Genomic DNA, 20,060 nt, shown 5'->3' with positions numbered 1-20,060 from the left:
ACTGGTGACATAAATACATGATTAGGAGTAAATGAGTACTAACCCCAGAAAACACTTTGGCAGGTTTTTCGATGAAAAAATGCCCTCGCTTACTTTTAAGTATTTGTGTCTATCTAACCAAAGGGACTCATTTGTTCAGCTCCAGTTAATAAGAGTTTTGTTTGAATTAAAAGAGCAAATATCAAACTGAAGGCCTTTAAGATATAAAAATTTTAACTTCAATAAACCACAAATTTTAGTGCATGCCCTTTCACCTAGCAAGCATCTTCAAGGACTTGATGCCAAGATCATTAAAAGCTACAGGCAAATAATGAACACAAATGAAAACTTCAAAATAATTTAAATGCCCAATAATAGCATTATTATATACTTTTTAAAACTAAGCAGAATATCAAATAGTCATTTGAAATTCTTAGAAGTTTTCAGGAATTTGTCATTACATAAGGTTAGAAAGTAATTCCACTTATGTATAAATAGATACATGGAAAATATTCAGAAAAAAGCCTGAAAGAAGCATACCACTCTGCTAACAGTCATTTTACACAGGTTTAGAAAGTAGAGAAAGGACTTTTCTTGCTCTTTTTCTTGCAGTGTTCTCTTTTCTCCAAATTCTCTAACAATGAACATACTTTTGTAATTTTTTTAAGGTTATTAACAAAAAAATGTTACTTTAACATCCTAAAACAGTATTTACAAATCACATGAAAATCAGCAATATAAAGTGTTATAAGACTAACAAGTTCAATTTTATAGAAAATAAAATCAAGACCCAGAGTATTGTAGTACCTGGGTTCTACAGTGGTTGAGCATCTGCCTTTGGTTCAGGGCGTGATCGAGTCCCACATCGGGCTCCCTGTGTGAGGCCTGCTTCTCCCTCTGCCTGTGCCTCTGCCTCTGTGTCTCTCATGGATAAATAAATAAAATTTTTAGGGACACCTGGGTGGCTCAGCGGTTAAGTGTCTGCCTTCAGTCCAGGGTGTGATCCTGGAGTCCTGGGATCGAGTCCCACATTGGGCTCCCTGCATAGAGCCTGCTACTCTCTGCTTTATGTCTCTGCCTCCCTCTCTTTGCTCTCTCATGAATAAATAAAACCTTTAAAAAAATAAAATTAAAAAAAAAAAAAGAATATCTAATGGATCAAAGGATTTAAGCACTGAGCTCTGATCCATGGCTATTAGCATTAACAAAGAGAGGTACCCAGACATTCTGTGTCTCCTTAAAGCACATTCCACCACCCATGAAGTAAACTTACCCACCTTCAAATAAACAGTTGTCAAATCTGATTAAGACTTCTCTCTCAGACACCTGGGTGGCTCAGTGGTTGAGCATCTGCCTTCAGCTCAGAGCATAATCCTGGGTCCGGGGATCAGGTCCCACATCGGGCTCCCTATGAGAAGCCTACTTCTCCCTCTGCCTATGTCTCTGCCTCTCTGTCTCTCATGAATAAATAAAAATCTTTAAAAAAAAAAAAAATACTTCTCTCTCTTCCCGAAAAAGCAAAACAAAACAAAAACACCAAAAAAAAAAAAAAAAAAAAAAAACCAATTTAATCTTGAATCTGATCTGATTTAATCTTGAATTTCTAGATCCAACTGTCAATTTACAGGCCACCAGTACAGGAGTATGTTAAACTGCACTGCAGATGTAATCAGTCAAATAACCCAGAACAGCCAACCTAGTTTCTTCAACAAATAAAGTGCAAATAAAAAGTGGAAGTGATGGACAGAACCTACAGACCTACAGAGATTTTCTCTGTCAACCAACTGCAATATGCATCTATGTTTGGATCCTGATACAAACAAATACTTAAATATTAGAAACTTAACCATGGAATATTCAGTAACATAAGGAATCTTACTTTGGTATAATAGTGGTATTGTGAATATGTATTTGAAAGTTTTTATTTTTATTTTTTTTAAGATTTATTTTAGAGAGAGTGTGCGCATGTGCTCACAGATGTGAGTGGAGAAAGAGGAAGAGGAAGAAATTCTTAAGCAGACTTCTTGCTGAGCATGGAGCCCAAGGCAGGGCTTGATCTCATTACCTAATGTGATCATGACCTGGCCCCAAATCACGAGTGGGATGCTTAACCGAGCTACACAGGCATCCCCAAAGTTCTTATTATCTTTTAGAGATGCATTCTGACATATGGAACAATATAGTGTCTGGAATTTATTTCAATACAGCACCGGAGGGGGCAAGTGGATGATGAGTACAGATGAAACAACAGTTGCCCATCGTAAGTCAGTAATAGTGTCACATGAGAGCAAGGTAGGTGGAAGTTCATTCTGATACTGTCTACATTTCCAAAATTAAAAAATTTAAAACAAACTGTAAGTAATCTTATAACAAAATAATAAAGAACTGACCCTATCACCCAAGAGAGTAAGCACTGAAAGAAATTATCTAAATCATATGGAACATTTTATTGGACTAGTCTTACTAATTAGAATGAAATCTCAGTTGGCATCCCTTTAAGTACTATGAAAGTACCATTAAAAAAAACTATTCAAGGGATGCCTGCGTGGCTCAGCAGTTGACCATCTGCCTTCGGCTCAGGGAGTGATTCCGGAGTCCTGGGTTCGAGTCCCACATCCAGCTCTTTGCATGGAGCTGCTTCTCCCTCTGCCTGTGTCTCTGCCTCTCTCTGTCATGAATGAATAAGCAAAAGCTTAGAAAAAAAGAAAAAAAAAACTATTCAAGCAAAATGCAAACAAAATTTTCTGTATGTTAACATGATTTAGATAAGAAAAACTAAAATGGTAATAAAAATGTCTCCTTTGGATCATTTTGTATAAATAAGAAATTCAAGAACTGAAGCATAACCATCCAAACTGACATTTTATGAAATAATGTTTTTAAAAAATCATACAAGAACAGCTGGGGAGCTCAGTGGTTGAGCATCTACTTCACCTTAGGGCATAATCCTGCGGTCCTGGGATCCAGTCCCACATCAGGTTCCCCACAGGGAGCCTGCTTCTCCATCTGCCTCTGCCTGTCTCTCTCATGAATAAATAAATAAAATCTTAAAAAAAAAAAAATCAGACACTTAACCAAATGAGTCACCCAGGTGCCCCAATGTTGGATACATTTTTAAAACCTAATTCTTTTATAAGTGAAAATGTAGAAAAAAAATTTAGCTTTATTAAAGGTGAAGCTAAACATCAAAATCTGGAAATTTTTAAACTAAAAATTATGATTACAAAAAGAAATCTAATGATAAACTAAAGAACTTTACAACGTCTGTACTTTGAACATAATACCTAAGATTTACTTTGCCTCACTTTACACCAAAAATAAAAATATCTAGCATTACATTTTTTCACAGATAAAAATTTGATCCTCAAACTTCCAGGGTCCTAAGGTAGTAAGAAGAAATGGAACTCTTTTAAAATACCTGTATTTAGGGATAACAAAACTATTATTTCGGGCTTTTTAAACATAACAGTTTTTAAAAGACATGGATCTATCCATCTAAATTCAAGTAACAATAAATTCTAAAAATATGGATCTATTTTGCAGATTTCATATAATTCATGTTTTAGCTGATAGGAGCCCAGGGGCTACAAAGTCTCAAGCACAAAGAAAATCACTTACCAGGACTTTAAAATGGCTGCAAAGCAAACTTGCCCTACCTGGCTTAGGAGCTGTGTGCACTTTAACTGGATGGGATGGTTCACCAGAGCCCAACTTCTCCTCTATATGTTGTGACTGAATTAATTCCTTAGATTCTTCTTTTTTGGGGATTCTTCCTTTCTTCTTCTCTTCACTCTCAAAGCTCTCTTTGACGTCATCACTGAGTGTTTTAAGGTCACACTGTATATCCAATTTATTTATTAACCCAAAGTCACCTGCAATGGTGTCCTCCATGGTGGGCTCCATGGGCTCATCTACAAATCAGAAGAAATCAAAGTTCATCAGCCAGGCCATCTGACACAGAAACGATAAACATGGGGGGTGGGGGAGTCCCCCTCTTCCCCCCATGTGGGAGAAACTATGTGTGTGCATCAAATCCATTCTCCTGGCTTCCAAAGTAATAGACCTATAGTTAAGACTGTAGTGCCCAAGCAGGGATGTGCACCACCAGTCCCTCTGCAAGTTTTAAGCAAGCCCCCACCAATGGAACATAAACAAATTAATATGTCCAATTAAGCCTTGCTTGTTTTTAAAGGAATTTTGTAACCCTGAACTTCCATTCTTTACCCTCCCCACTGGCTAGATTAGTAAAAACCAGAGTAACCTTGGAAATCACACGTTGAAGGAAGTCCCAGAAAGGATGGGGATGGGGTGGGGAACAGAGTTGCAAGCTAACATGGAGTACCCATGCTAGACTGTTCTATGAGGAAAGAAACAGACTTCTATCATTTTTTAGTCATTGCATTTTGATGTCTTTTTGTTATAGCTATTTACCCTGACACTTTTACATCACTCTTATGAATTAAGTTGTAGACATAAATAATTTAGAAGTCAAGCTCATCCTTCACAGTGACTGTGCAATCCTGTGTAAAGTGCACTGAAGCATCTGTTTCTCAGACAAAATACCATTTTCCATTTACTTCACGAAGTACTGTGAGGATCAAGTAAGGTAAGAGTTGTCAAAGCACTGTGAAGACTCAAGTTCCAATAAACTCAAGACATCACAACATCTTTAAAACTGTCCTCCATCTTCTTCTGAGGCTGGACTTTCTTTCCCTGACAGACATTCCTTGTATCCTTGACTTTCTGGCTAGCGGCGACAGTCACAGAAGCACTAACAGCAATCCCCACCACCAGAGTAACAGTACAACCTGACTGTAGTTAAGGACCCATTCCCCTACTTAAGAAATAACCAAAAGTGAGAACCTTGGAAACCTACATCATTTTAAAGTAAAGAGCTTTTAGACCCCCAACTCATCTTACCCTCACAATTTCCTTTGGAAATTTCCCCTTTAGCCAGAAATTTCAACATTTTTTTCAAAACCTTCTTGTGAGATTTTGATGGCTGAAACTGTAAAGGTCGGCACCTAGGAAAGCAAAAAAATATTTAAAAAGTGAACTGAAACTAGAAGAAATAAAATGAATTCTGGACAGTATCTAGTACAGTGAGGCAAAACTCATGCCTGGGATTTCTAGTTGAAGACAGGGCTTGATATCGCCTCTAGTTCCACTCCAAATCTCACTACAACTACATTAAGGAATCAGAAAAAAAAGAAAAAGACATAAATCCCTGAGAAAAATAGAATAGGGGAAATGTTGGATGCTGGACAGCACACTACAAGTGGTAACTGACAGCAGACCAAAGAATGTTGACTCCTGAGCCAACAGCGGAAAAAGCCAGAAAGATAACCAATTTTCTCTACATTCTCTCTCTACAAGTCTTAGGGATTGGTTGATACCTGATACCTCAGGAGATATGAGTGAAGGTGAGTCTAAAAATAGAAAGATCTCTTGAAATCTGTTTTTGAAGCAGTCAGATGTCTGAGGCCCTTCACGACTCTACTCAGATGACTCCCTACATGGCCCAGGGGAAAGCTGCACATTTAGGAAAGAGTAAAAAATAGGGCCTCCTACATAAGGAGGCAGGCACAGTGGAAAACAATGGAAATGTACCAGAAACAGGAAGCTTAAATTAAAATCTATGTACTGAACCGTGAGATCTCCAACCCATTTCTCAACCCAGCTGCAAACACCAACACTTTCTCACCAAAATGTGATCAGACCTGAAGACCAGTCTGACCTCAGGAACTCCACAATGGGAAGTCAGAATTCCTGGACACTCGAGGAGAACCTCTACAAAGATAAGTGCCAAAAATACTGGAAAAGGTAACTTGGAGAATATACAGGAAGACGACCGCCTAAAAAAATACAAATATCCTAGGAAGAACACACTCTTGTTTCTCTTATCTATTACAACCACATAATGAGAGGTTATCGAAAAAGAGTCCATAACCAAAAATTTCTCAGAAGTAAAAACTTAGGGACACTTGGGTAGTTCAGTGGTTGAACATCTACCTTTGGCTCAGGGTGTGATGCCAGTGTCCTGGGATCGAGTCCTACAACAGGCTCCCCACAGAGAGCCTGCTTCTCCCTCTGCCTGTGTCTCTGCCTCTGTGCCTCTCATAAATAAAAATCTTTATAAAAAAACACTATTAAATACAAGGAGTAAAAATATAATAGGATAAAAAATTAAACAGAAGACTTGGAAATTCAACTTGAGGAAATCTCCCAAAAGATATAGCAAAAGGAATGGAAAACTGAAGAGAAAAAAAGTTCAACTGAAGACATTATAAAAGAATAAAAAAAAGAAAATGGGAAGATCAACAAAATAATAAAAGAAAACTGTGAAGGATATGATAAGGAGGCCCAGGTAAGAAGGACCCCTTAAATCTGTACACAATGAATGTAGACAGACACATCGCCAGATGTGAAATATCAGAACCCTGAGGACAAACAACCCTTCAAAAAGAAAACTTTTTGGACAAAGGAACAAGAATTAGAAGCAAAGCCTTCAAAATTCTAAAGCAAAATTATTTCCAATCTACACTTCTATATATAGCCCAGCCAAACTAAAAGTTTGAGGAGTGAATTAAACATTTTCAAACAGGGACACCTGGGTGGTTCAGGGGGACGAGCATCTGACTCTTGGTTTGGGCCCAAGTCATGATCTCAGGGTCACAATCTCAGGGTTGTGAGATGGAGCCCAGAGTTGGGGTCCATGCTGAGCACAAAGCCTGCTTGGGATCCTCTCTCTCCCTCTTCCCCCACTTGCACACTCGCTCTTAAAAAAAAAAATTCAAACAAAGTCTAAAAAAAGTACTTCTCGTATACTTTTTCTCAAGAAAGCTATTAAAAGATGAGCTTCACTAAAATGAGGAAATAATCCAAGAAAGGTCAGAGGAGCATGGGATCCAAAGAGAATCCCCAAGGGATGCTTGGGTGGTTCAGTGGTTGAGCATCTTCCTTCAGCTCAGGGCGTGATCCCAGGGTCCTGGGATCAAGGCCCATATCAAGCTTCCTCTGGATAGCCTGCTTCTCTCTCTGCCTATGTCTCTGCCCCTCTCTTTCTGTGTGTGTCTCTCATGAATAAAAAAAAAATCTTAAAAAAAATAACCCACAAAAAATACAAAAAAACAAAGAGACTCCCCAAGATGGCAGTAAGAAAAGATCCTGAGGTGACAGTGATGCATTAGTTGGAGAGACAACCTGTCCAGATCACAGCAGGTCAGAAGACAACACAGAAATATTCATCAAGAGGACAGAAGTGATAGAGCACCAGAAATATCTATATATACCACGAGGAAATTTATACAACTGTAGGAGGATTTCTAAAATCACCTGGTAATGAGTACAGCAAACTATACTAAGCAAACAAAAAAGACAATTATCAACTCCATGGAAAGCAAAAATTTGTGAAGAAAAAGCATTCATAGTACACACCTTAACTGTACAGCATATTTATAGGTCATAATACAGCAACTACACCCATCCAAAATTACAATACTTCTGAGCTGGAAAGTTGGCAATGAGGACAAAAAGGAGTTTGAATGTCACAGGGCATCAGGAATGAAATAAAGTAAATCCTTATTTTTCAAAGAGAGTAATCCAGAGATAATGAGAAAAAAATTAAGTTAAATCCTTACCTTTTAAAGACAGAAACCCATAGATAATTTTTAAAAACCCCAAAAGAAGATAATTTTATATAAGCGTATCACTCAAAGGTAGAAAGAAGAAAAAATTTAAAAATCAGTTAAAACATTTGAGAGTGACTGTACTGAGAGGAATTCGGGACGTTCAGAGGACTACAGTTTTGCATAATAAGCTTTATGGAATTGTTTGATATTTAAATTACTAGCATATATAATTCTATACAAAAACTAGAAATAAATTCATAGCCAAGGAAGCTCATCCTCATTTACACTCACATACTGGGCAGTCCCTAACATCTGTCTGATAAGCTACGTTGTATATTATAATCGCTTGCCTTCATACTAGGTCTCATTATAACTACTCTAGTAAAAAGGCTGCATACTGTAGTATGCAAAATGACTCTATAATATCAATGCATATAATGAAATTGTGTAAAGGAAAACAATTCAGGATATGTTTGATTTCATGCAAAAAAAAAAAAATCACATTTCAGGGCAGGCTGGGTGGCTCAGTGGTTTAGCGCCTGCCTTCAGCCCAGGGCGGGATCCTGGAGACCTGGGATGGAGTCCCACATCGAGCTCCCTGCATGGAGCCTGCTTCTCCCTCTGCCTGTGTCTCTGCCTCTCTCTCTCTCTCTCTCTCTCCCTCTCACTCTCGGTCTCTCAATAAATAAATAAAATCTTAAAAAAAAAAAGATTATCTACATATTTAAAAAAGTAACATTTTATAATTATTTTATAATTATTTTGTTTTGCAAAGTTAACTGAATCCCTTTCATGAAAGCAATATACCCAGAACAGTGCTTTGCATTGAGAGGCACCCAATAAATTATAGAGGGTTGGTCTTTTTCTTTAACCCACTGAAACTGACCCTTTTTTTTTTTTTTTGACCTTTTCTGATTAGAGATTGTCAAGGTCCTAGCAAATCAGTCTCAGACTTACTTAAACAGAATCCTGGCCATAATCCAGTAATAAATTGTTATTTGAAGGAAAATGACTTCTGCCTTTGACGAGGTCACTGCTTCATAACCACTAAAACTGCAAGAGGACAGCACAACTGTCTCAGTATAACAAGTGAGATGTTAGTAAACCACACACCTATCTTTTCTCTTTACTGTTCAGTTCTATGACCAGTTAGAGAAGAGAAAGGATTCTTAACCAGGAATCAATGGAACTCTGACAGCCTATTGGGAACCCACGATGATCCTAAAATTAATACACAAAATGTTAGATATTTTTGCCTATCTGCTCCCTCCCTTTTGTTTTGTTTTGCTGCAGAAAGGGTCTGTAACCTTTCATCAGATTGTCAAAAGTCTTCAACCCCCAAACAAATCAAGAGCAACTAAGGGAAAGAGGTGTGAGAATCAGCCAAACTGTGATGGCTACAATTGTGTCTGCTTTTCCATTGAGAGAATATATTCACATTGAAACTGTAGACAAATGCTTAACAAGGATAACATACTTTTCCCTAGTTTCTACCAGAAGAAGAGGAAGACAAGGAAGACAACAAGAGAAAAGAAGATCTTCAAAATCTGAGGGAAAATCCTTTCATGTTATGCTGGGGTTTACTGGTTAAGCACACACTTTGTAAAAAAACAGACTTTTTCATTTAAGTTCTCCAGAGAAGAAAACTGCACTCTGAATATATGTGGCAGATTAAATGTCAGTCTTCCTCCTCTTTCTACAGGCCCTATAGTACTATTTGAATGCAAGCACTGTGTTCAGCGTGGAAATCCCCAAGCTAATAATATAAAAACACTTGATACCTAAAAGCAACTTGAGTATTTTTCTAATATTTCAGTGTCAGGATACTATCGACTAGATTGCCAAATAGTACTTTTTCTTATCCTATTTACACCCAAACCATTAAACGGTATTATTCTAAGATATTGAGGATGTATAAATGTAGCATCAGTATGTAAAAAAGATACAACTCATTTGCTTTTATCAAGAATGTACTGCTAGAATGAAAATTAACATGTAAAAAAAAAGATGTCACTAAAGAATTATACATACTCTTTGTATTATACATAGATTCTCTTTCTTACCTTATTGTGTATTGAGGACAACATGTTTGATTCATGACAGGCTTGTACACATATTTCCCGCTTCTAAAATTAAAAAGTAATTTTGTTAATGTCTTAGACATTTAATACATATACCAAAGTAGACTAGTACAGGTGCACAAAATTAAAGTAAAAATCTAATCAATAATGTAAAAAACTGGGATCCCTGGGTGGCGCAGCGGTTTAGCGCCTGCCTTTGGCCCAGGGCGCGATCCTGGAGACCCGGGATCGAATCCCACGTCGGGCTCCCAGTGCATGGAGCCTGCTTCTCCCTCTGCCTATGTCTCTGCCTCTCTCTCTCTCTATCATAAATAATAAAAAAAATAATAATAATAATGTAAAAAACATTTAAATTTAGTTCTTCATAACCTAAATAATCTTGCAACATAGGCATACCATGGACAGAGTCTAGCCTTTTCTTTCCTAAATCTTGACATACGTACTTCAAACTTCTCCACCTCAGACACCCTCTCAGCAGTACCTGCAATCCTTCCAATACCAACCCACCTCCAATCCTCAATACCATAGAGGCAGTCAGAGGAAACTGATCAGTTGTCGTGACACCAATATCCACACATGAGGGTTCCATGTGCACTAATACAACGTAGCCCAAAATTTGTATTTTAAAGCCCTAACCCCTAGTACCTCAGAATGGGACTGTATTTAGAAATAAAACCTTTAAAGAGGTGATCAAGTTAAAATGACAGTTAAAATGAGCCCTAACCCAATCTGAATGCTGTGCGTATAAGAAAAGGAAACTGGGAGCATCTGGGGGTTGAGTCAGTTAAGCATCTGCCTTCAGCTCAGGTCATGATCCTGGGGTACTAGGACTGAGCCCTACAATGGGCTCCCTGCTGAGCAGGGATTCTGCTTCTCCTTCTCCCTCTGCCTCTCGCCCCCCCCCCCCCCCATCGTGCTTTCTCTCAAATAATATTTAAAAAAAAAAAAAAAAGGAAAGGAAACTGGACAAAGAGACAGTAGGCACTAGGGACACACACATACACACAAAGAGAAAGGACTACGAAGCCACAGCAAAAAGGCAGCAGCAATGTACAAGCCAAGGAAAGGCCTTTAGAAAAAAATAAAGCTGAAGACACCAGGTTTTTGGGAATTTCAGCCTTCAGTACTGAGAACAGATACCTGCTGTTCAAGATACCCAGTCACTGGTATTTTGTTATGGCTGCCCAAGCAAACATACATGAACTTGGTTCCCAAGCCAGAAACATGGGAATCATCTCAGATTCCTCCCTCTAAAACAGTCAGCAAGCTTTTTACTTCTAAAATATACCTTACAACTGTCCCCTCCCATTTATCTTCTAACCTACAGCCACCAATGATGACAGCATCATCATGAGATGACCATCTCACGTCCAGATCCTGCCATGACCCCTGGAACAAGTCTTCCTGCCTTCTCAATAACCCCCTCAAGTACCTCTCTGCTATCTGAACAATTCACTTCCAAAACACAAATTCCATCACATTTTTGATGTAAAAGTTTTCAATGGCTCCCTTCTGCCTTAAAAAAAAAAAAAAAAAAGTTCAGGGCAGCCCTGGTGGCGCAGCCGTTTAGCGCCGCCTGCAGCCCAGGGCGTGATCCTGGAGACCCTGGATCGAGTCCCACGTCAGGCTCTCTGCATGGAGCCTGCTTCTCCCTCTGCCTGTGTCTCTGCCTCTCTCTCTGTCTCTATGAATAAATAAAATCTTTAAAAAAAAAAATGTTCATCATGACATACAAAATCCTTTAACATCTCACCTAGATCTATCTTTCGGGCCTCATTATTAGGTTTAAGAAAGGTATGAAGTTTCATTTGCTATACTTAATCCCATGTCTCTTGGGGAGTATTGGCACAGGGCACTTAACACTGTTCGTATTTACGTAAGGAACTTTATATACTCTAAAATCGTCTAAAAGCAATTACCAAAAAAATCTTCACCAAAGGCAATGTGTGGGCCTCAATGGAATCCTGATTCAAATAAACCAATTACAAAAAAAAAAAAAAAAAAAAAGACATTTCTGAGACAAGCAAAAAACCAAGTCAAACTAAGTAATAGATGACATCAAAAAATTATTGTGTAAAGTATGGTAATGGTATTGTAGATGCATTAAAAAGGAAAAAAAGAATGTTCCTTAGAGACATATATTTATCATAGGCATACAAATAGAATACCTGAAATTGCTTTAATTTATTTTGTGGGGGTGGAAGGAACATCTTAGTCTGTTAGAGCTGCTCTAACAATATGCCACAGACTGAGTGGCTTCTAAACAACATAACTGTATTCCTCACAGTTTTAGAGGCTGGAAAGTCCAAGATCCAGGTGCTGGCACACCTAAATGTCTGATGAAGACAAGCGTCCTCGCTCATATTTCTATTGTAACCTCACATAGCAGAAGGGGCAAGGGAGCTCTCCAGGGTCTCTTTTATAAGGGCATTAATTCCATTTGTTTAGACTCCACCCTCTAACCTAATCACCTCCCACAGGCCCACTTCCAAATACCATCAAATTAGGATTGAACATATGTACCTGGGGGAAGGGGTAAAAATGACACACAAACATTCACTCCATTGCACGGAGCAAGGAGAATTGATGAAACAAGATTGGCAAAATGCTAACAACTGCTGCAGCCTACTGATAGATACATGAGGTTCCTTATACTGTGCTCTCTACATTTATGTATATTTGAAGTTCTCCTAATAAACATCTTTAAAAAGAAAAGAATCACTGCATGAAGAAATGTAATAAAAAATTTCTTAAACATCTTTCCAAAAACAGGAAAACATTTTAAAGCAAACAATATGTTGCAATTTTCTAAAGAACCTGAATAACAAGAGCAGTATCTTTGTATTAAAGAGCTTTACCAAAAAATAAATAAATAAAAATAAAAATAAAGAGCTTTACCTTCGCCATCCTCGATCTATAAGATCCTGATAATCCTGTACTGTCATTGAATGCGCCCACATGCCTGAAAAAAATAAGTGCCATGTGCCATTTTAATTATAGCAGGTTGAATTTTTTTAATTCAAAGCATTCTTTAAAGCAAAAAAAAATCTAGTTCACACTGGGGAAATGAAAGTTTGCACATACTTCCTGTTTGACCTATAACACAAATGAAAAAGAGATTGGTCTTAATTTTAAAAATCAAATGCAGTAAAGTGATATTTAAGAATTAGCCAATAGTCTCTATGACATCATACCCTTAAGGTCCTTACTGTGATCAGATTACATCATACTTTCAAGCCATAATAATATTCCTAATAATTTAATAACCTGGTCTCTTAAGAAGTGAAAAGTAAATAATTTCTTATACATATAAATTTTCCTGATTTTTAGGTTTTTAACATAGTCCTGGATATTGAAAATAAAGCAAAAGCATACAGCAACATTCCTTTTGTGTATAAAAACTGAAAGTAGGGGATCCCTGGGTCATTCCTTTTGTGTATAAAAGCAAAGTAGGGGATCCCTGGGTGGCACAGCGGTTTACTGCCTGCCTTTGGCCCAGGGCACGATCCTGGAGACCCGGGATCGAATCCCACATCGAGCTCCCGGTGCATGGAGCCTGCTTCTCCCTCTGCCTGTGTCTCTGCCTCTCTCTCTCTCTCTCTCTGTGTGACTATCATTAAAAAAAAAAAAAATTAAAGTAATTGAGATGCCCAGGAACAGAACAGTGATTACAAGAACTATGATTTTATCAATACGATGGAATAATTATGCAATCATGAAAAAAACGAAGACTATCAGAAAAACATTAAAAGGCAGACTGAATTAATGTTAAAAGTAAATTTTTCTCTTATAAACAGCACCCTGCATCACAGGTAGGTAGACACAGGTAGGCTTGACTCTGTATTCAGAAACAGAAATATCCAGAAGCCTGGCAGGCACTCATTAACAGGGAGTTATTTTATGAGCCTCAAATTCACCTACAAAATAGGAATAATAAAACCAACGTACCTAATAGGTGGGTTGCCCTATGGCAAAGATGATCAGAATCAAATATAATGGAAATTTACAGTTCTCTCTTTAGGTGAAAAGGGAGAAAGCAGATTTCTGCCAAGGGACTCTAAACAAAGGACATCTATGTTAATCAATTTCCTCTTACCAAAATTGCTAGAAAACTAATTAAGGATCTATAAAAATATTCATTGCGGATACCTTTAATAGAAAGTGATTATATACACACTGTAGCCATAATATTAAAATTCTGAAAAAAAAAAAAAAAAGAAGGTATCCCTAACACCCTAAGGCAACCACTGCCACCATTTGCTGTGTTTCTCCTGGGTCTTTAACCTTCCAGGACTGTCACACACACACACACACGTGTCATTTGCCTGTTTTCCTCCGTTTAACCCTACAGCGCTAAACATTTTCCTGCTCAGCTGATCTTCATAACCATCACTCCTAAGGGCTGTTGTATCACATTCTGCAACCTCTTACCCACTAGCATCTAAATGAGCAATTTCCATTCGTGAGTAAACGGGCCCTACCCTCCCTAATCGTCCAAATCATTTTCTTGTAAAGCTACCTAAATTTACATCTGCATGTTTATCCCGTTTTCCACCATGCTGGACTCCTTTCTTGAAAGATTTTTAAGTGTCAACGCGTGACACGGCAGGAAACGAACGCCAACGTTTTGCTTACAAACAAATCTTCCCAAAGAAACCTGAGCCACGATGGGAGGAAGGGAAAAAAAAAAAAAAAAGTCGACTGTACGTTAGCTTTGTCGTCCTTCTGGAGGCGGGGGGCAGGAATGACAAGGCAGAGAAGCACCTGGTAAATTTTTCTAAGACTTTAGTACAAGCAGGCGCCCTCGCCAGCAGCGCCTGCGGTCGGTCCCCAGCGTCTCGCATACTCCTCCATGGACATTTTATCCAGGTGTCCGTGCCCCAAGGATGCACACACGCCTCTCTGCACACAAACAGCCCACCGGACACGCCGCCTTCTGCACCTGCGGTGGGGGACGAGCCCCCAGCAGCATCAGCAGCAGCAGCAGGAGCAGCAGCAGCATCCAGCGGCCCAGCCGGGCGGAACTGACCGCACCACGGGGCTGCTGTCACGTATCGACCCCCCTACGGACTGATGACCGGCACCTGTTTCCACACCTGGGGCCACGGCGGGACCATCATTATCGCGCATCCGAGCACCTGCTGGAAGGATAAGCCTCTGGACGGGAACCTGATGAATCAGAGCCGGGGTTCGTTTTAATGGACAGCCACGGCCCGAAGCCAGCGAGCCGCGGGCCGCACCCCCCCCCCTCGGGACGGGCCGCGGCCGGGGGCTCCAGCCGCCGCGCGGGGCAGCGCGGGGCAGCCCCGGGCGCCGCTCCCCCCTCCCCCCGCCGGCTGCGGAGCCCCCCGAGGCCGCGACGCCCTCCCCCGCCGCCGGCCCGCTCACCATTGGAGCGACTGCCCGACTCGTTCTTGCAATAGCCGCAGCGGTAGGAGTCCTCGCCCTCGAAATACTCCACGATGCTGGGCGAAAGGGCGGCCCAGGAAGCCATGGTCGCGGCCCTCCAAACGCGACGCGACCTGACCCGGCCCCGCCGCCGCCGCCACCCCACAATGCTCCGCGCCGCCCGGGAGTCCCCGAGGCGCGCGCGAAGCCGCTCGGGCGCCCGCGGGCCGGGTTCGCCGCGAGCCCCCCGCACGCTGACGCCGCCCGCGCCATCTTGACCGAGGGCAGCCTTCGCTATTTCCGTCCCTTCTCCGACCCGGACCGCCATCTTCGGAGAGGGTGAGGGGGGGAGAGGGGAGCGTGCAGGGAAGCAGCCTGGTTAGAGACGCGTGGGAGAGGGGAGCGGGAGCTTGGGCTGCCCGGCCGGTGCGCTCCCAGGCCGGAGGCCGGCGCGGCGCGGGGGGGAGCGGCGGGAGCGCGGCGGGGGCGCGGGGGGCGGACGCCAGGTGCCGCGCCAGCCCGGGCCGCGGGACACTCACCGCAGGACACCTTGCCCTCCTCGGAGTCGCAGTAGCCGCAGCGGTAGCCGGCCTTGAGCCCCTTGTACTCCACCACGGAGGCCATGGCCGCCTCCAGGGTCCGCCGGGGCCGGCCACGCCTCTCGGCGCCCCGGGGCCGACCTCGGCGGAGCGCGGGGGCCCGCGGCGGGGAGGAGAGGCGGCCGAGGAGGCCGGGGCCTGGCGGGGCCGTCCCAGCGCCCCGGCCCGCGCCCCTCGGGGCCGGCCCCGCCGCGGCTGCCCGAGGCGTTAGCAGGGGCGGTGGCTGGGCCCCGGCCCGGGTCGGACCAGCCCTCCGCAGGAGGCCTCGCCTGTGCCTCGCCGCGAGGTGTGCAGGCGCTCCCGGCCAAGCGCCTGTTTTACAGACGCGGAAACTGAGGCACGGAGGTGGTGACTCAGTCGCTCCCTGCGGGTGTCCGCGTGGAAGTTACCACCTCGGGTGGCCCGGGGCCCCGTGTGCGTAGCCGACTCCAGCTTCCAAACCGGCACGTCCACGGGTAGCCCTGCAGGTGTTAGGGGCTCCCCTCCCCATGTTACAGGTACCCCTGCAGGTGTTACAGGTTCCCCTAGCAGGTACCCCTGCCCGTGTTACAGGTTCTGCAGGTGTTACGGGTTCCCCTACAGGTGTTACGGGTACCCCTGCAGGTGTTACAGGTAGCCCTGCCGGTGTTACGGGTTCCCCTGCGGGTACCCCTGGCCATGTTACAGGTACCCCTACAGGTGTTACGGGCACCGCTGCAGGTGTTACAGGTAGCCCTGCAGGTGTTACGGGTTCCCCTGCCCATGTTACAGGTACCCCTGCAGGTGCTACAGGTACTGCTACAGGTGTTAGGGGTTCCCCTGCCAGTGTTACGGGTACCCCTGCAGGTGTTCTGTGAGTGGCTGGCCTTGGTGAATTGAACAAACAGCTGTCAGAGCTAGTGGCTGCCTACTATTGCCACCACATCCTAGAACTTTGAAAGAGAAGCTGAAAATCTTGATGTTTTGTTTGTTTTTGTTTTAATGCAGAATATTTTAAATGTTACTTTTAAAGATTGTGGAGTTCTTGTCTCTGTGTGTGTGTGTTTAATTGTACAGGCCAAACAAACCATTTATGTAGGTTGAATTCAGCCCGTGGACTTCCCAATTTGCAACCCCTATATTAAAGAGGAATTCTTTTTTTTTTTTTTTTTTAAAGGAGTGACAGGAGCAAAGTATGAAAATGAGTATTTCCAACAAGGTCATATTCCTTAATCTTTAGGTGCATAGGTAATTTAGGCTTGTCCGTCTTTTATTTTTCCTGGTCAACCATAAAGCTGATTATCTTTTATCTTTTTTTTTTTTTTTTAAGATTTTATTTATTTGTTCATGAGAGACACACACAGAGAGAGGCAGAGACACAGGCAGAGGGAGAAGCAGGCTCCCTGTGGGGAGCCCAATGTGGGACTCAATCCTGGGACTCTGGGATCAGGCCCTGGGCTGAAGGCAGATGCTAAACTGCTGAGCCACCCCGGCTGCCCAAAGCCGATTATCTTTTTGCAGTGTTTTGGAAAGTGATATTATGACATTTGGAAAACAGAGGTAGACTTCTGAGATCAGTTTCAACATTCCTGACTCCAAGGTCCACTATGTTGGATACATGCCTGCTTAAGTTGAGGTTTCTTGGTAGCCGTGTGACCTGTTCTTTTTTTTTTTTTTTTTTTTTTTTTAAAGATCTTATTCATGAGAGACACAGAGAAGGAGAGAGAGAGAGACAGAAGCAGGTGCCATGCAGGGAGCCCAACGTGGGACTCGATCCTAGGTCTCCAGGATTACATCCTGGGCTGAAGGCAGTGCTAATCCGCTGAGCCACCCAGGCTGCCCTGCATGACCTGTTCTATTACTAAGCATCACTTGTGCCTCAATGGGGAAAAAAACCCTAAGAAATAGCTGTGTAGCGTATAGGAGGTTCTCCGGGCCCCTCTAGGTTTCTCCAGTTCCTCCTTCAACTTGAAGGTTCCTTGCTACATATCAGTACCCATTAAGACAGACTTCATTCATTTTGTCCATTATGGCATTTTGAATATTCCCAATCCTCTCCCATACAGGCTCTCATTTTGGAGGTAAGTAAAGGCCTGAATGGGATGAAACGAAGACAGCAGGTGCCATACTCAAAGTAGGAGGCCAGGAGGCTTTTTGTTTTTCTTATAGTCCTGTACCAATTCACTTCTGTCCCTTTGTCACAACCTTATCCCAAGCATTAGACCAACCTCTGCCAGGAAATGCCAACCTTGGGCTACAATGCCAATGTCCTAGGCATATGTTAACTCACTTAATCCTTACATTTACTGAACAACATAGGAAATGGAGACCAGAGAGGCTAAATAATCTGCTTAAGATCACACAACTAGAAAGAGATGTAAGAGGGCAGGGAGAGACCAAAGGTAGAGGCAGGCCACTCTCAAGTTGGTAGGTGGCAGGATTTTTTTAAGATTTATTTATGAATGAATGAGAGCGAGCATGCACAAACAGGGAAGGAACAGAGGGAGAGAAGGAGAGAATATCCAAGCAAATTCCCACGAGTGTGGAGCCTGATGTGGGGCTTCATCTCACAGGTCATTAAATAAGGACCTGAGTCAAAACCAAGAGTTGGATGTTTAACCGACTGAGCCACCAAGGCGCCCAGGTCGGTGGCAGTCTTAATAAGCAAAGGGAGCTTACATAGGAGGCTTGACTTGGGCAACAACAAGATGAATGGATCCCCACACCCACCGCACGAGCCATGGCTATTAAGCACCTAAATCTTCAAAGTTTGTATAGAGAGAGGCCTTAACTGGGTTCAGTCAAGTGTACGTGCAGGCATTCTCAATGTCACATCATTATCTCAAGGCAACGTCCTTGCAAGCAACCTCTGGGAATGGAAAAAGCAAGTGGGACCCACATTCTACAGATGGGGGAGGAGGCTCTGATCACCTGGGTCCAGCTCATGGGTCAACTTGTGGTCATGTCTTTTTGATTACCTTCCACAGCAGAGGGAGAAAGGTGATAAAAATAAAATTCTGGAAAAGAGATCAACAAAGGCTATATGGCAGTGGTTTCTAGATGTCATTATTTTGCTGAAAGTTAATGACTAAGTTTTCATCTTCCAGGCCTAAATAAAAATAAAGCAAAGCTTCAGTTTCCCCCTTTTTGTGGACAGACGTGGGAAGAGGACATTGTTGGAATATTATTTTATTCATAAAATTGCTAGCATCAGGTAGTGTTTACTTTTCATTTTCTTACCTAATGACATGCTGCAACACTAGCATGTGTGGACCTGTTAACATTTTTTTTTTCCATTTTTCTATCACTAAGCGTGATAATGAGTCTGCAGAGCATAAGAGTGAAGCTCAGTATAAGGCCCTGATGATGTGAAAGGATCTGGATGGGATAGGCCCAATTCATGTTCCTTAAACTAAAGGGAATGACATGAAACACATTCCTTTTTCTTCTGGAAAAAAAAAAAAAAAAGTATGTGAGTAGATGGGACCTAAGTTGAGTCAGGGAAAAATGAGTAAAATACAGATAACCTGAGGCAGAGAAGAGGAGCAGAGCACTCTAGGAAGGAGGTGTGGGGTTGGGTGGAGGATGGGGGAACTGAGTGACCAGCACTAAGGAGGGCGCTTGTTGGAATGAGCACTGGGTGTTTATATGTTGGCAAATTTAATTTAATTTTTTTTTTTTTTTTTAATGGAGGCATGGTGTGAGCAGAGACAGGCAGGCAAATAGGAACACCAGGGGTCTCAAATGCTGGTGACGTTGGAGCCCTTGAAGATGTTTTCCTCTGTGGGCTATTCACAGCCCAGAAGCCTCAGATTGGACCTTTCCCTCCATTATGTAGATGTGGGCTCTCCAATTGGTAATGTAAAAATTAACCAAAGAAACCTCATTTAGAATGCGGGTGGAGAAGCTATCATGCCCAACCCTACTTACCAGACCCAAAAGGAAGAAACATCTTGTAGGGTGGATACTGTTTTACTACCCAGTAAGAAGAAAGTTCTTCCTCTTCCCCTGGCAACAACCCAGCCAATGAAAAGCTATTCTACATCAAAACTCCAATGGAAGGACGCCTGGGTGGCTCAGTGGTTGGATGTCTGCCTTTGGCTCAGGGCATGATCCTGGAATTCCAGGATCGAGTCCCACATCGGGTTCCCCACATGGAACCTGCTTCTCCCTCTGCCTGTGTCTCTGCCTCTCTCTGGGTCTCTCATGAATAAGTAAATAAAATTTAAAAAAATTTTTTTTCTGTTTTCTGGACTAGCCTGTAGTTTTGCTGTGGCTGGCTTCCCTCAGATTGCAGTTCTAGGCTATCCCCAAGTAAACCCATTTTTGCTAGTAAAATAACTGACAGTTTTATTTTTAACAGCGACTAAACATTCATGGCTAATGAGCACCTAAGATGTGGCTAGTGTAGCAAGGGAACTGAG

The 20,060-nt window shown here is 42.3% G+C and overlaps 1 protein-coding gene across 8 annotated transcripts in view; it reads right to left on the bottom strand.

Moving 5' to 3' along the window:
• ATE1 (arginyltransferase 1) overlaps positions 1 to 16,220 on the bottom strand; it is a 163,755-nt gene extending 147,535 nt beyond the window's left edge. For 3 of the 8 annotated variants that reach the window (XM_041745806.1, XM_041745805.1, XM_041745809.1), the window contains exons 1-6: positions 15,080 to 15,612; positions 14,788 to 14,860; positions 12,590 to 12,653; positions 9,674 to 9,736; positions 4,900 to 5,003; positions 3,636 to 3,890 (exon numbers count right to left, since the gene is read on the bottom strand). In XM_041745806.1, the coding sequence (XP_041601740.1) occupies positions 3,636 to 3,890; positions 4,900 to 5,003; positions 9,674 to 9,736; positions 12,590 to 12,653; positions 14,788 to 14,860; positions 15,080 to 15,352 (832 nt within the window). In that variant the 5' untranslated portion in view covers positions 15,353 to 15,612. The other 5 variants (XM_041745808.1, XM_041745807.1, XM_041745812.1 and 2 more) reach the window with 4 other exon arrangements.
• Positions 16,221 to 20,060: the final 3,840 nt, after the last annotated feature.

Source organism: Vulpes lagopus, chromosome 2, assembly GCF_018345385.1.
Source record: "Vulpes lagopus strain Blue_001 chromosome 2, ASM1834538v1, whole genome shotgun sequence".
NCBI classification, from domain to species: domain Eukaryota; kingdom Metazoa; phylum Chordata; class Mammalia; order Carnivora; family Canidae; genus Vulpes; species Vulpes lagopus.
This window is presented reverse-complemented; position numbering and strand designations above follow the sequence as displayed.